The sequence below is a fragment of the Hyperolius riggenbachi genome, chromosome 8 (assembly GCF_040937935.1).
Source record: "Hyperolius riggenbachi isolate aHypRig1 chromosome 8, aHypRig1.pri, whole genome shotgun sequence".
NCBI classification, from domain to species: domain Eukaryota; kingdom Metazoa; phylum Chordata; class Amphibia; order Anura; family Hyperoliidae; genus Hyperolius; species Hyperolius riggenbachi.
In genome coordinates this window covers 156,053,927-156,071,324 of record NC_090653.1, presented here as the reverse complement: position 1 = coordinate 156,071,324, position 17,398 = coordinate 156,053,927, and the positions used below count along the sequence as shown (strand labels likewise).

General features: G+C 42.8%; 1 protein-coding gene across 2 annotated transcripts in view; it reads left to right on the top strand.

Annotated features, from left to right (window-relative positions):
• ABCB7 (ATP binding cassette subfamily B member 7) overlaps window positions 1-17,398 on the top strand; it is a 214,102-nt gene that overhangs the window by 145,952 nt on the left and 50,752 nt on the right. For both annotated transcript variants that reach the window (XM_068247587.1, XM_068247586.1), the window contains exons 8-12: window positions 2,251-2,338; window positions 5,755-5,929; window positions 7,918-8,075; window positions 16,921-17,084; window positions 17,204-17,333. In XM_068247587.1, the coding sequence (XP_068103688.1) occupies window positions 2,251-2,338; window positions 5,755-5,929; window positions 7,918-8,075; window positions 16,921-17,084; window positions 17,204-17,333 (715 nt within the window). The remainder of the gene's footprint in view (window positions 1-2,250; window positions 2,339-5,754; window positions 5,930-7,917; window positions 8,076-16,920; window positions 17,085-17,203; window positions 17,334-17,398) is intronic.

Genomic DNA, 17,398 nt, shown 5'->3' with positions numbered 1-17,398 from the left:
GAGTTTCCGGAGGTGAGGGATATGCACAGTACCTAATTATGCTATTTCTGGGTGAATTAGCTGCCTATTATGCAGGTAGTGAGGACACTGCCTAATTATGTAATTTAGGGGTACACTCTGCGAAAGTATGCTACTTGAGTAGACAAGCTGCCTAATTGTTGTTAGGGGTATATGTCTTCTTAATTGGAATTTAAGGTTGTGGAAAACAGTATATAGAGTGTTTATTTTACTACACATCACATAGCCGATTGTTTAGGGATTCTTTTTTTTCAAAGTTTTGCTAGATCAGTTGGGGGTACCGCTGATTTCTGCTAAGTTGACATACTTTATTCTGTGTTGACCATGACCAGTTTCTGTGGCGCACTGGACAATTTGTCCTCCATTGATGACTGTAAAGACTTGTTCACACCTAGGTTGATTTTGGGGTTTTTTTTTAAGCGCAGGGGATTTTCAAAATTCTCTTCCGATCCACTCACCAAATCGCTACCTGTACCTTTTTTGGGCCGATTTGCCTCAATGAAAGGTATAGGGAGATTGCAAAGCACTTGAAGAAACACTTTGTATTGCGATTTCCCCAGAGTTTTCATGAATAAATACATTGTTTTTATTCATTTATTGTATTTGTTCATTTCCGGGTGAAAGGGTGACTGACGTCAGGAAGTGAAAAAACAGAACTGCTCTGCAAAATCACTTCGAAAAGCGCTTTATACAAAATCGCAGCGCGCAGGTAAGCGCTGGAACAAAAAACGATTGTGCAAAAAATCCAAAAACGCTGGCGTCGGCCACTTTAATTTTAGATGTGAACAAAGCCTAAGGCTTCTTGCACACCAAGACGTTGCATTAGGTGCCACGTTAAGGTCGCATAACGTGCACCTAACACAACGTATGGTGCTGCAAGAGCCGACGGTAGAGTGAGCCGCGTTAGGCGGCTCGAGTCCTATAATGTCTCCCAGAGTGGCGCTGATTGGCCAGCGGGACCACGTGATGCGGAGCGAGACACTCCGCATCACGTGGTCCCGCCGGCCAATCAGCGCCCGCCAGTGCAGTGAATATTAAGTAGCCATGTGCGCGGCTACTGTAGCTGGCTCTCCCCGCCTCCTCTCCGCCCCCCACTGCGCATGTGCAAACAGTCTAACGCGGCTATAGCCGCTCCAACGCCGTAGCATGCTGCACTTTGCACAGAACGTGCAGCGTTACATGTAACGCAACGTGGGCTGTGTGAACAGCCCACTTGTGTTACATTGCTGTGCGTTGGGGGAGCGTTACAGGCGCACTAACGTGCGCCTGTAACGTCTTGGTGTGTAAGCAGCCTAAGAGGATCTAATCTTTTAGAATCCTAGCAATGCTCCTAGTGGAAGAGGTGCCAAGAGGTGGTCATTCTATTAGAATTACTTCTAGAGCACATAGAGGACTCCGTAAAGTCGCAGAAGAACTCAAATGAACATTTAAGGAACAATGGGCCTCTCTCAGCTCAGCATCTATAAAAGAGTTGCAATAAGAAAACCACTGGTAAACGAGGAGAAACAGAAAGGCTCATCTAATATTTTGTCAGAAATGCATAGATTGACCCCAAGACTTTTGGCATGGTATTCTGTGGACTGATACGTTAAAAATCAAATGTTTTGGAAGGACATGGGTCTCATTGTGTGTGGCTAACACAGTTTACCACTATAAGTCAAACTTGGAATTAGTGTCATGAGTATTACTTGTTGGTGCGAGGTCCTGGGGACCTGCTGCAGTTCATGGAATCATGTCTTTAGCTCTAAACAGAAAGTACTGAAGGAAAATGTCTCGTCATTACCACAAATGTGCTGTATAGCAGGACAACAGTGATTAAACACGTAAGAGCAAGTCCACTTCTGAGAAAACACAAAGGCTTGGGGCTGGTCCACTCAAAGTCCTGACTTCATCCTCAGTGGATGATAGGACCTTTACTGGGTATTTAAAACTGGGCAAGAATTTCTACACAGTGATGCCAAAGATAGCTTTCCTTTTACCACAAGCATTACATTGCTGTTGTTGAGGCTAAAGGTGGCCTAAGCAATTATTACATTAAAGGTTGCCGTTAATGAATTTATTTTTTGAGATCAAAAATTATTGTGTTAGCAATAAGCAAAAATAGATAGGCAGATACTTTTTCACACCACTGTACTACAGTCTTAGGATTTCCTGTGTTATCCTCATCACATTATTAAGAAAAAGCCAGGCTAAATGATCTTACTTAGATTATGTTTTGTTTCTGCTTCATAGGACGAGGTTTAGAATAGAAATGAACAAGGCTGATAATGAAGCTGGAAATGCTGCAATCGATTCACTTCTAAATTATGAAACCGTGAAGGTAAGACATTCCAGCTTGCGGGCCCCTATCTGTAAAAGCAGGACTAATTGGGTTTATATACTCTCACAGCAAGCTTTCTACGTTTATTTGTTTAGTTCCTCTTGAGATGCAGTTATAGAATTTTGTTTGCTTCTTGTTTGTTTTTAATCTTCCATAAAAAGTGGCCTTTAATTGGTCTGCCTTTTATTTTTTCATTCATTTATGTTTATGAATATTGAATTGTCACGCTGCTTTCTCAGCATTGCTCATTATCAATAATAAAAACCGATAGTGCTGTCAAAAAATAATTACTGTACTCCTTCAATAATAACTGTACAATAGCATAATGCTTGCCGAATTTACAACTTCAAATCAATAAAACATAGCCAAAAGTAAGCTTTCGGGGCTGGTCCAATGGTAAGGAATTTAAAGGACCACAGAATTGAAAGGGATATGGAGGTTGTCATATTTATTTCCTTTTAAACAATGCAAAAGCCCTGGCTGTCCTGCTGATCTTCTGCCTCTAATACTTTTAGCCATAGACATTACTAATGCATGAAAAATGCCAGGCAATTCCTATTTTTGTAAAGAAAATAAATATGGCAGTCTCCATATTCCTCTCGCTGCAGTTGTTCTTTAAAGGACACCTGAACTGAGAAAGATATGAAGGCTGCCATATTTATTTCAGTTACCTAGCAGTCCGGCTAATCTTTGTCTGCAGTAGTGTCTGAATCGCACAACTAGAACAAGCATGCCGCTGATCCAGTCAAACTTCAGTCGGAAACAAGTTATCTGCATGCTTTTTCGGGGTCTGAGGCTATAAAACTTCTCAGCTAGTTAACAGAAATAACATAATCCACTTAACAGTTTATGAAGCCCTGAATCAAGTATGTTTTCTTCCTTTTTGCATCTGTAAATTTTTCCATTTTATTTCCCTGTACTTAATGTACTTTGTCCACAGGGGTACATACCCCTTGTTTGTGGGCAAGGTCTGCCTTGCCACCTCACCACCAGACCTAAATTCATTTGCAACTAGGGCGACCTTTGCATTTGGAGCCCTTCTAGTGATCAAACATGGATATGGCCCCACCACAGTGGATATTGCTGGATCCAGCTGCAACACCTGCCCATGTTTGTAGTATGCCATGCAGCTATTTCCAGTGAGAATTTAATCTGGTAATGATACGATACCCTTCCAGCTGTTTGTATAGATTTGTTTCTCAATCATTTTTGCTGCTTTAAAACCTTCTGTTGCTACTTTGCAGGAAGAACCCCTCTCTCCAAATCTAAAGTACAGGTTCTTTGCTTCGTTTAGGATTGTTTATCTATTGGTATGGTTGCTTCTAATTCTGAGGAATTGGCAAACCAGGATTCATATTTTCAAAACAGCAGGAATGATTACCTGCTGTGGACTTTCTCTAGATGCTTGTTTTTCAATAGTTTTTCCTGCTTGTAAATTAGTGAGACCAAAAATAGTAACCTCTCCTCGTAAACCATATTAGTTACCCTTAAAGGATTCCAGAGATGAAAACCTACATTTATCTTTATTTTTCTGTGGCTTCTTCCAGCCCCTAGAACTCATTTGGGTCCCCCACCACAGCTCCGGTGGTCCCGCTGAATGCCTGTAAGAATCGCCATCCCACCTGGGGCAGCGCTTCTGCACATGCATAGTACGCCCCGACAACGTGTGAGCTGGCGCTTGTATGCACAGAAGTGCCAACCCCCAGATGGGTCAGGGATCTTTACAGGCCTCCAGCGGGACCCCGGGGAGGAATGGAACTGCGGCAAGGGACCCCCAAATGACTTCTAGGGGCCAGTAGAAGCCCCAGGTAAGTAAAGATAGATTTAGTTTTTAGCCTCGGCAGTCCCTTACGTAATCTTCACCTACCTTTAGTACACTCTTAGGGTGTCCCTGACAACCAGGACCCTTTCCAACCTCCATCATTGAGCTTAAACTTAACTATTTGCCTATTGTGTCGAAGTGTAAAGTCCAGCTATACCTTCCTATCAGGCCCGGGTTTACCTCATAGGAGCCTATAGGCACAGGTGATCTGGCACCTTAGACTTTGCCCTCCATGAACCTACAAACACCCGCCGAACCGCACAGCAAGAGTGCTGGTTGACCCCGCAGTCACTTCTTCCTTCCCTTGCCGTCATAGGTAGCTACATGTGCCCCTTAGCATTAGGTAGCCAGAGGTACCCTGAATATTAAGTATCTAGAGGTGGCCCCAAGTATTAGGTATCTAGAGGAACCTCAGTATTAAATAACTAGAGGTGCCCTTGACTCAAGGGAGATCTTGTCAGTGGAATGCCGAGATCTTGTCATTGGAATGCCGAGAGCAGAGTGAGTAAACTCTCCTTTACACTCTCATCAGGACTCTGCATAAGGAAGGAGGGAGGCTCTCGGGGAGGGGAGGTAGCCGCCTTTCCATCATTAGGTGCCTGTAGGCACGTGCCTTATGGAAAATCCGGCACTGCTTCCTATACTGAATGCTATCTTAAGCTGGCCATACACTGGCCCGATTTGCTGCCGTTTCGACAGCAGATTCGATCACTGGGATCGAATCTGCTGCCAATCGTTCGCGCTACTTGCCGAATTTCGATCCATTTCGTCCGATCCCGTCGATCGCTCCATGCGTAAAATTATGGATATGGAGCGCGTCGCTGGCGGCGTTCGAGTACCCGACGACCGACGCAATAGAGCGGCAATACATTACCTGCTCCGCCGGCACGACTACCCCCGGTCACCGCTGCTCCGTCTCCGCGCTGGTCTCCGGCATGCTTCAGTTCCTCCTGCCCTGCAGGAAGAAGTAAAGCATGCTGTACCTGGAGACCTGGGGACTGGAGTAGCGCCGGCGGAGCAGGTAATGTATGCGGGCGGGGGGAGCGGCGGCAGCACCACCACCACCACAACAGATTGTGAACGGGTTCAGGCTGAAATCGGTTCACAATCTGTTTGCAGTAAAGTTAGCCATACAATCCCTCTCTGATCAGATTCGATCAGAGAGGGATCTATCTGTTGGTCGAATCTGATGGCAAATCGACCAGTGTATGGCTACCTTTAATCTTTCTTTCACAATCCCTGATAGCTCTAAATACTCATAGTTGTCTGGTGCCTAATATTAACTCATCCTGGCCATTCACTGTTATAATTTGCTGTAGATCAGGTGATCGTAGAAAGTCTGAGAAATCTCAGAAATCCCTAAATATTTTGTTTTCATATTCTCAGTTGTCAGTACAAGCTCTCAGATTGCACTCTGGAATGATTGTTAGCGGGGCTTTAAACTAAACGAATTAGAAGGAATTGGAAGATGTAAAAACTATCAGTGCAATTGGTAACATATTTCTCATCTTATACCTAAATATTTTCAGAGACCCTCATTGTTTATGTGATGGCTTTATTATACATTGTTGCGTTTTATTTTGTTTTGTTTCAGTACTTCAACAATGAGAAATATGAAGCTGAAAGGTATGATGGATTTTTAAAAACCTATGAAAATGCATCTCTGAAGACTACCTCAACACTCGCTATGCTGAACTTTGGACAAAGTGCCATATTTAGTGTGGGCCTGACCGCCATCATGGTGCTTGCAAGCAAAGGAATCCTAGCAGGTCAGCAGAAGTTCTGGCAGGTTTTTTTTTTTTTTTTTACCCTATTTTTTTTTTTATTTTGTACTTATCCCAATTCTGCTAGCTTTATTTTTTCTCTTAAATGAAACCTGTATTTAGAATAAAATGGCTACATAACTATAGTGATTTAAGAAGGAGCATAAAGATGCCTGCATACACATTTTCTCTGTTCTCAGGGAAAGTGGGGCTATGATGAACTACTGTTTGTAGACTGGTAAAACTTTTTCATGTAAGTAAAGCTCTGTATGTTTGAATTAAAGGAAACAGGTTTTGTACTGTGTTAGCCATCAGTAAAAGCAACGAGTTTAGAAATCAGGATGATACCATTTATTGGCTAACTTAAAAGTAACCAAGCAGCTTGGGGTGACCCAAACCACTAGGAATGTATAGGGGGATAAAAGAGACCAAAAAGCCCTCCTACTAATAAGCAAAGCTTGGTGACATTTGCCGTCTTAAAACAGAAGGAAACTTGCAATAATTCAGCTATAAGTGAACATTTGTGGTTACCCACAATGCACCACTACTGAATATGCAAATTATCTATTTTCGCCCCTGTAAGCCAGGCAAGCATCCAGAACCACTGGTGTATAGCAAGCCTACAGCCATATCAATCCCTGCCATGTACTAATGAGGGCCAAAAGCCCGAAACAGGCTGTCTACATGTGGGTTGATGTGGCTGTGTAATATTTAAAGCTATAGGCTTGCTTTACACCAGCGGTTCTGCATGCTTGCCTGGCTTACAGGGGCGAAAATAAATAATTTGCATATTCCGTAGTGGTGCATTGTGGGAAACCACAAATGCTCACTTATAGCTGAATTATTTCAAGTTTCCTTCCGTTTTAAGAAGGCAAATTTCTCCAAGCATTGGCTAACTTAGAGACGAATAAATAGTAAGCTTTCAGCTAATAAAAAGCCTTCGTCAGACTTGGTTCCTGACAAAATGTGAAAAACACAGCTTATATATACTGACATACAGAGGAGAAACATTCTTTAGCAAACATAAATAAATGTAATTAGATGCCTTAACTGTTACTCCAGGAGGCTTTCTCAAACATCCTGGCTAAGTTGATAAGATCAACAGTTTCCTACAATATAACATAAAGCAGACGGGGAGACATCGTAAAATCCGAGTTCAAATTGTGACTGGGCAGACTACATGCACCATTAATTCTAAGCTAAAGAGTATTGTGGCATTTAAAACCCTCTTTCCAGCACATGAAAGAGAGAAAAAAAATGAATAGTGACAGTAAACACCATCTTACCAGCATATGAAACAAGAAAAAAAATGAAAATAGAAAAAATAAAAAGAATTGTGGCATTTAAAACCCATCGTACCAGCACAAGAAGTTAGTCCTTGTTCTTGTTCTCCTCTTATTTTCACCCCTGGTTGTTGTTCTCCTCTGTATGTCAGTATATATAAGCTGTGTTTTTCACATTTTGTGAGGAACCAAGTCTGACAAAGGCGTTTTATTAGCCGAAAGCTTACTGTTTATTCATCTCTAAGTTAGCTAATAAATGGTATCATCCTGATTCAAAATCCCTTGCTTTGAATTAAAGGACAACTGTAGTGAGAGGTATATGGAGGCCACCATATGTATTGCCTTTTAGACAATACCAGTTGCCTGGCAGCCCTGATTGTCTATTTGGCTGCAGTTGTGTCTGAATAAGACCAATAACAAGCATGCAGCTAATCTTGTCAGATCACACAATAATGTCAGAAACATCTGATCTGCTGCATGCTTGTTCAGGGTCTATGGCTGAAAGCATTAGAGGCAGAGGATCAGCAGGATATCCAAGTAACTGGTATTGCTTTAAAGGAAATAAATATGGCAGCCTCCATAAACCTCTCACTACAGTTGTCCAATAAATAAGCAATTGCTGCTTCAGTTAATAACTTTAGTGTGCAGTATATTTATTATAAGAGGGATAGTGATATGTATGTATAATTGTCATTTGTTATTTTCATGCAGGAAACCTAACAATTGGAGACTTGGTTATGGTGAATGGACTACTGTTCCAGCTTTCTATGCCACTTAATTTCCTAGGAACAGTCTATAGGGAGACCAGACAAGCACTCATTGATATGAACACGCTCTTCACTCTTCTAAGTGTGGACACAAAGATTAAGGTAATGTATTAACTGTGTAAAATATCATACTTTTAATGTGCATGTTTATCTTTCTTACAGCTTGTTTACAATAGTGATGTGTGGTAGCCATGCGTTATCAGGAAAAATGGCCACGATATTGTTGTCAGATGCATCCCCACATACAATTACAATCAATGGTTAGGGCGGTGTAGCACACAAAAATGCATCCTGCTGTTTGATAATGCATCACACCACAGAGAATGAGGGCTCGTACACACACACAACTAATGTTGCCCATCGAGGATCAGGAGCTGATCCCCTTGGGAGAACCTGCTGGACCCTGCTGCACACACACGTGTCAGCAGTGTAGCTGTGTTGCTATGCAGGGGGGGAGGGATAACAAAGCAGCGTGCATGACATCATACGGTGGGCGGGGGAGAGGTGCGAACAATGGTATTGGCGATGCTAGGGTTGAGCAGATCCGTCCAGTGAATCTCTCATGGGTTGTGGGTCGGCGGCTGAGGTTCTCGTTATCAGCTGCCATAGCCCATTTAAAGGGAACCTAAGCTGAGAGGAGTATGGATGTTTCCTTTTAAGCAACACCAGTTGCCTGGCAGTCCCTGCTGATCTCTTCAGCTGCAGCAGTGGCTGAATCACACACCTGAAACAAGCATGCAGCTAATCCAGTCTGGGGTTTATATGAAAAGGGCGCCTGTAAAAAAGGGCGCCTGGTGGAGCCCATATATACCAATTTCGGCTACAAAAAAGGCGCCTGGTGTAGCCCATATAAACTTCGGCTACAAAAAAGGCGCCTGGTGTAGCCCATATAAACTTCGGCTACAAAAAAGGCGCCTGGTGTAGCCCATATAAACTTCGGCTACAAAAAAGGCGCCTGGTGTAGCCCATATAAACTTCGGCTACAAAAAAAGGCGCCTGGTGTAGCCCATATAAACTTCGGCTACAAAAAAGGCTCCTGGTGTAGCCCATATAAACTTCGGCTACAAAAAAAGGCGCCTGGTGTAGCCCATATCAAAACTTGGGCGCCCTTTTCTACACCTTGTAACCCATATTTCCAGAAATAACATTGATGTCTATGGCGGCGCCCTTTTCATACAGGCAGCTCAGGCGCCCTTTTCAACCGATAATCCAGTCTGACTTCAGTCAGAGCAACTAATCTGCTTACTTGTTGAGGGGCTGTGGCTAAAAGTATTAGAGATACAGGATCAGCAGGAGAGTCAGGCAACTGGTATTATTTTCAAAGGAAAAATCCATATCCTTCTCAGTTTAGGTTCCCTTTAAGGCAGGCTTAAGTGGGAACATCAGTTTTTGGCATTACCATGTTTTGGCGCGGTGTCTGATACACATTGCAGTATACCACTCTACTGCACATACTGTAATCAAGCCATGAGAATATCACGAGTTGCTGATCTCACCATTCTGTGTGTTTAGAAATGCCCAGTGGTGTTACTAAGATTGAGTAATCACAAGCAGTGATAACAAAGACTAAACCTATGAGGCTGGTTTCAAAGTGGGCCGTTAAAGTCCCACGTTAGAGCAGCCAGTAATGCAGCCCAACTCACAGCACTGTAAAATCAATGTGCTGTTCACAGTGCACACGTTGTGTTAGGGTATAACGCTGCACGTTAAATGAAAGTGCAGCATGCTGTACGTTATACCCCTATAGAGCTGCGTTAGACTGCTTGCACATGCTCAGTGACTAGCCACATGGCTAATTAATATTCACTACACTGTGGTGACTCGTGGTGGGACTCGTAGTTCTGTCCGGATCATGAACGAATGGTTCATTTGATCCGGATCTTTTTTGTGAGTTGAATCATCCGGATCATCACAATGAACGATTCGGTTCACAGTGGATGTCTGTCTAGAAGAAACAAGAACATACAGAATGTACAATTCAGGGAAAGTCCTGTCCTGCTAGTCATTTCACCCCAGTCTGCTTCCCTAGTAAAATGATTCAAATGATTCGGTTCAAAGATCCGGATCTTTTTAATGATCAGATTTGAATGATCCGAATCCTTAAAAAGATCCGGACTTCCCATCACTATCCTGGAGCGGCTGCTTTGAGAGCCGCATAACGCGGCTCAATCTGACATCCAACTTCAACACCACCATGCCTTGACGTCCCCTAAAACGCAACGTCTTGGTGTGAAAGTGGCCTGAAAGCACATGAAAGATGGGTTACAAATCCAGTATGAAAGTAGCTTGCTGTGGCTTCCTTTCTGTAAGTGTGTAAGGCTGTAGTTGAAAAAGCCGGGGGGTTTTTTTTTTGTTAAAGGAAAGCAGCATTTGAGCTAAGCATTTTCAGCACGTGGTGCCGGGTTTCCTTCAAATCAAAATCATTCACATTCTCTGTGTCGAACCAATTTTAATATACATGTTAATATAAATATGGATTTGAATACTTTTATCTAAGGCTCTATTTTGGTTGGCTATTCAGCCTTCCTACCAAAACAGTATTCCCATTCTGTTTAGGTGATCTCCTAACATAATCCAGAATCAAGGGTATCTTCTTTAAGTATTCAAATTCATTAATATTGGTAAAAATCAGCTTGTTCTATTGCAGAGGTACAGAGAAGGAGAAAGAGGGTGGAGATGCCTTCAGAATCTGCTGGTGTACTTCTCCTAGTATGGACTGTTACATAGTGGCAAGCAGACAGCAATCATTCAGAGCCTTGGGCGACACACTTTAGGAAGCATTTAGAGTAAAATGTCACTTCCTTCGACCAAGCAACCAAACATCTGCCCAGCATTAAGTATACTTAGTACATGCTTTGATCCGTCCAGTGAATCTCTCATGGGTTGTGGGTCGGCGGCTGAGGTTCTCGTTATCAGCTGCCATAGCCCATTTAAAGGGAACCTAAGCTGAGAGGAGTATGGATGTTTCCTTTTAAGCAACACCAGTTGCCTGGCAGTCCCTGCTGATCTCTTCAGCTGCAGCAGTGGCCGAATCGCACACCTGAAACAAGCATGCAGCTAATCCAGTCTGACTTCAGTCAGAGCAACTAATCTGCATGCTTGTTGAGGGGCTGTGGCTAAAAGTATTAGAGATACAGGATCAGCAGGAGAGTCAGGCAACTGGTATTATTTTCAAAGGAAAAATCCATATCCTTTTCAGTTTAGGTTCCCTTTAAGGCAGGCTTAAGTGGGAACATCAGTTTTTGGCATTACCATGTTTTGGCGCGGTGTCTGATACACATTGCAGTATACCACTCTACTGCACATACTGTAATCAAGCCATGAGAATATCACGAGTTGCTGATCTCACCATTCTGTGGTAGTGGCTTTGTAGTAATGCTGCCATCTTACATTATCATGCACTAACATTATCCTATTCTAAATAATAATTCTCAACCCTGGTAGATCTGTTATTAATCGGATAAATAAAGTAAATGATAGCAGTACAATAATATATCCAATATATACTGTGCAATAAATATGCATTATCAAAGTATGATTAATATAAACATATCACTATATTATTAATGTAACAATCTCACAAAGATACATTAATAGGACATTCGTTACAATAGGACATCATGTCCTGCTGTAACGAAAGCATCTTGGTGACATATAAGCAAAAAATCAGTATACAGTTTTCATAGCTCCTTCCTATCTCAATCAACTTATTTCCAGATACCATCCTACACGCAATTTCCGCTCTGCTAACGATATCCTTCTGTCTTCTTCCCTGATCACGTCTTCCCACTCCCGCTTACAAGACTTCTCTCGATCCTCTCCCCTCCTCTGGAACACTCTCCCTCAACACATCTGCCACTCACCCACACTTACTATTTTTAGGCGCAATCTGAAAACTCACCTCTTCAGGCAAGCATACTGTCCTACCTAGGACACCGCCCACTAACGACCATTTCTACCACCCCATACACAGCTTCCCTTTACCTACTGTCCTATACCTTAAATGTTTAGACTGTAAGGCCTTTTGGCCAGGGCCCTCTTCCCTTTCGTCTCACAATGCTGTGTAATGGGTGTAAATACCTCCCACCTCTGTGTAAAATATGTTGTTCATTTGTTCACTGCTTTAGCTGTTATACCCTCTTGTCTTGTATTAACTATTTGTATACTTTGTTTTGATATACCCTGTATACTATTGTACAGCGCCTCAGAAGATGCTGGCGCTATATAAATCAATAATAATAATGATTAAGTGCATATAAGTTGTGCTTGCTAACATTTCAGTCAGTAAATCAGCAAAATAGTTGGCTAGTAAATGGCATCATCCTAATTAAAACTCCCCATGTTGTTGCTTCAATCTAGACCAGAACATACGATATCCCAAAGTTACTCCATTCTGATCAGCCAAACGGGGGGAACAGAACATTGATATGATGCAAGATAGATGGCACAGAGACATAGGGAAAACGTTGGACCCTGAAGATTGGGAAAAATGTTATGCCCTCTCCCACAAATCTTCCCTCTCAGTTCAAGCTCAGGAGAGGAATTTTAAAATTCTATTCCGCTAATATATAGCACAAGCGTCCAGGAGCACCACTGTAGGGCTCAAATAGAAAAATGGTGTGCCACGGTCCTCACCCCGGTACCTGGGGGCCACAGTGATACGTATTCCAACAAAGACCGGCACCACACAGTATCTGTAGCTCTTCAAGGTTTAATAGCAGCAGACATGATAACAACAGTTGTTATCATGTCTGCTGCTATTAAACCTTGAAGAGCTACAGATACTGTGTGGTGCCGGTCTTTGTTGGAATACGTATTCCGCTAATATAGAGATCTGGTTACTATACACAAATTTGACCCACACACCTCAGATCTGTGTTGGCGCTGCAATGCAATGCCAGGCAACTATTTCATCATTTGGTGGACTTGCAGCACCATCCAGCCTTTTTGGAAAAAAGTATTTAAGCTACATTCCCTGCTATACCTAACACCATTACCCTGCTCCCCAGAGATAAGTGGCCATTAATTGGTTTGCTTGTATTTTGTTTTTCCCTTGTCCTTCCTTCCTTGTACTTCCTTCCCTCCCTTTTCACTTTCCCCTACCCTCCCCTTTCTTCTTACCCATAACATTTCAAGCAAGTTGTTTTTTTCAGCTGCAAGTCATCTAAGCTAGCTCTCAACTGTTAGTACTGTATTTCATTATACTGTTATTTGTTAATCTAAATCAGAGCTTGTAACTTAATTTTTATGTATTGCACTTGCAGATCTTTAATAAGAGCTTATTGTTTAAAGAAACACTCCCCATGTTGAGTACATGTTACAATTATGGTTCTGTTTTTCTCAGTGTGCTTGGATAACATAGCCATGCAACATACAACTTGTTTAGTTTGTCTGTATGTTATCTACTGTAGTTATAATATATGAAAGGGCTAATAACTACAGACATGCCCTCAGTCAAGGAACTCTAGATATAAGAATCAGATCAGAGTAGCCACGCAGTCATGTTTTTCTCCAGATTCAATCGGTCAGAATAACAAACTTTTCTAACATGGTAATATGAGAGTGTAGCTCAGTCTCTGGCTAGTCTACTATCCAATACACATGATTGATCCTTTTAGAAGTACATTAAAAAATAACTTTTATTAGTTTTATATAAAATCACTTATCATAATAATTTTTTTGTTTTATTTTCAATTTATACACATAACAGAGTAGGGTTAACAGTGTTTGTAGGAGCACCTATCCCTATAAAAGGATTTCCTATAGCAGTGCTCCAACCCTATACTCTGACTAATTTGCTATTAACTTGCTACATATAAGATAATACCCCCCACCAATCCAACACGTTTCGACTCCCTAATTGGAGTCGTCGTCAGGGAAAAAGGTGCATAGTGTAAAGGTTGCTAGTGCATCAGGAGAAAGCTAAAGCATTATATATACATCTGATAAGAAAAACAACAAATGAGAGCGATGTGCTCTCTTGCTCTGACAGCATTTTAGTCTAGTATCCATTCACATTATATTAAAAATAATTATTTTACATCATTCATGTATAAATTGTTTAGTCAGTCTTTTCCCATTGTAAAATCTTTTGATCACCCATTCTGATACATTCTGAAATGTATCACAGGTGGGGACATCTCTAATCCTTTCAGTTGATCTCTGTGAGATGTTTGTTTACGGAGAGTTCCAAAGTAGGGTTGCAACAGTATGAAATTCCACGGTATGATAACCGTAAAAAAAAATACCACGGTATGACGGTATTACGGTATACGGTATTATACAATTATTTGGACCCGGGACCCCCCCCCCCCCCTTACATTAAATAATGTGCCGGTCCACCCCAGTGTGGGGTTCCCCACTCCCTCTGGAACTGTAAAATGGCTCACCCTGCTCCTGCAAAAGTCCTGGTGGCGTAAGACATAGGTGTAGCCAGTAGTAGGTGGCCGTAGCATAGGTAGCCAGGAATAAGTGTAGCCAGTAGTAGGTGGCCATAGCATAGGTAGCCAGGGATAGGGTGTAGGCAGTAGTAGGTGGCCGTAGCATAGGTAGCCAGGGATAGGGTGTAGCCAGTAGTAGGTGGCCGTAGCATAGGTAGCCAGGGATAGGGTGTAGCCAGTAGTAGGTGGCCGTAGCATAGGTAGCCAGGAATAAGTGTAGCTGGTAGTAGGTGCTGGCAGCATAGGTAGCCAGGGATAGGGTGTAGGCAGTAGTAGGTGGCCGTAGCATAGGTAGCCAGGGATAGGTGTAGGCAGGATAGGTGGCGGTAGCATAGGTAGCCAGGGATAGGTGTAGCCAGTAGTAGGTGGCCCAAGCATAGGTAGCCAGGGATAGGGTGTAGGCAGTAGTAGGACTCGAGGCCGCAGCATAGGTAGCCAGGAATACATGTAGCTAGTAGTAGGTGGCCGCAGCATAGGTAGCCAAGGATAGGGTGCAGGCAGTAGTAGGTGGCCGTAGCATAGGTAGCCAGGAATAGGGTGTAGGCAGTAGTAGGTGGCTGTAGCATAGGTAGCCAGGGATAGTGTGTAGGCAGTAGTAGGAGGCCGTAGCATAGGTAGCCAGGAATATGTGTAGCTGGTAGTAGGTGGCCGCAGCATAGGTAGCCAGAGATAGGGTGCAGGCAGTAGTAGGTGGCCGTAGCATAGGTAGCCAGGGATAGGTGTAGGCAGTCATAGGTGGCCGTAGCATAGGTAGCCAGGGATAGGTGTAGGCAGTCATAGGTGGCCATAGCATAGGTAGCCAGGGATAGGTGTAGGCAGTCATAGGTGGCCGTAGCATAGGTAGCCAGGGATAGGTGTAGGCAGTCATAGGTGGCACAAGTGGAAAGAAAGAGTGCCGGCGATGTAATACTGCCTAAAATTTGCCCAGCTTACCAGTCCTGTTTGTAGAGCTTGGACCGGGCATTGAGTGGCAGCAGGATAATGAAGAATGGCATAGGGATATCAGAGAACATTCAGCGCTTCAGCGCGCAATACTGAAGATGCAGATTTTAATTCAAAGGCTGTCTCTTGATTGGCCGTGATGGGCGGGACAGGAGCCCCGTTACTGAGCCAATCACTGCTCTCGCTCTTCTGCTGCGTGTGCGCTCCAGCCGATGGGGAAGCAGTCTCTGCGTTCCAGGTGCGTCATCATAGGACGCGCATCCCATCCGGCACCTGCGCAGTGCATCAGCAAGCCTCCCGCAACCAGGAAATAGCTTCGGGAGCTTGCTTTTTATGGAGGTAGACAGGGAAATGTGAACAGCGGCAGTAGCGGCGATGCGGAAGCGGCGAAAGGCAGCGGGAAAAAACGGTATTTTGCAAATGTGCATGGTATGATTACCATGCACATTGAAACCGTGATATACCGTAATACCAGTATATCGCGGCAACCCTATTCCAAAGCCAGTACAAATAATACCTGGACTCCCAGAATGCTCTGGTAGAAGAATTCCAGATATCCAAATAGCCTAGGCTAAGCATCACTGGGAGGGCAGGGTTACATACCAGTATACAGCAATCTATAGGTATAGGAAGTGTTTGTGATGCTGAAACCAGGAGAATTATAAAAGTTGGTATCGTAAATAATTTGCTGAGTTCTATTATGTGTCACTACACTACATTTGAAAGCTACTGGTACTTTCTACTCTGTCGCATATCTCTTTTGGCTGCCCAGTGCAGCCAAATAAGCAGGAAGCAGTTATAGTTTCCTGTTCAGCAGTTTGTCTGCTTCTTCTCTTTCTCCATTGGTTGCTCTGAACATCTAACGGTTCTTCTGGGTCCCAATCACATCCAATCACATGATATGACGTGATCAGGATCCAAGAGACAGTGTTTAGTGGTACAGCACCACCCAGTGGTGGAAGACCACCTGGTGGAGCTGTAACAATGACCTGGTCTCCTAGATCCTGATCACGTCATATCATGTGATCGGGACCTGAGAAGACATGTTGGGGTTACATGTGGTGGAGGAAGAAGTAAATGATCCAGCCATTTAACTACAGTGATGTGAAAAACTATTTGCCCCCTTCCTGATTTCTTATTCTTTTGCATGTTTGTCACACTTAAATGTTTCTACTCATCAAAAACCGTTAACTATTAGTCAAAGATAACATAATTGAACACAAAATGCAGTTTTAAATGATGGTTTTTATTATTTAGTGAGCAAAAAAACCTCAAAACCTACATGGCCCTGTGTGAAAAAGAATGCTCCCTGCCGCCCACTCTGCATACCAGGCTTGCCAGGCTAGGAAAGACACACTTCCCCCAACGCAGTAAAAATTCGGCCTTGCAGCCAAATAACGTTTTACTTTGACTCCTAAAGGGTAATTTTGAAAAACGTTACCCAATTTTGGGGGATTTTTTTTTTCAATCAGATTGAAACTGAAGCAAAATATGAAAATATGAAATTTGTGGATGTAAATTGTATATTTTCTAACTCAGGATTTTTTTCTGCCTTTTCTTCTTAGAATAAAGTCTTGGCTCCCCCTCTGGTTATCAGTCCTCAGACTGCAAATATTACTTTTGATGATGTGTACTTTGAGTATGTTGAGGGACAGAAAGTCCTAAATGGTGTATCTTTTGAAATTCCTGCTGGAAAAAAAATAGCAATTGTTGGTGGCAGCGGCTCAGGGTGAGTAACTTCTGACATATTTAACTACTGCTTCAGTAGTCTGTGTATTCAAACGCTGTCATTATCTTATTTCTCAAGGCTTACATTTTTTACAATAAGCCTGTTTTATTCTTTTAAAGCAAGAGTACCCTGATCCGATTGCTGTTTCGCTTTTATGAGCCCCAGAAGGGAAGCATCTACGTTGCTGGTCAAAACATTCAGGACGTCAGCTTGGAGAGTTTGAGAAAAGCTATTGGCGTTGTTCCTCAGGTATGAACATATGGAGCAAACCGAACATTCTTTTCAATACAGCATTTGACATTTGAACAGTGTTA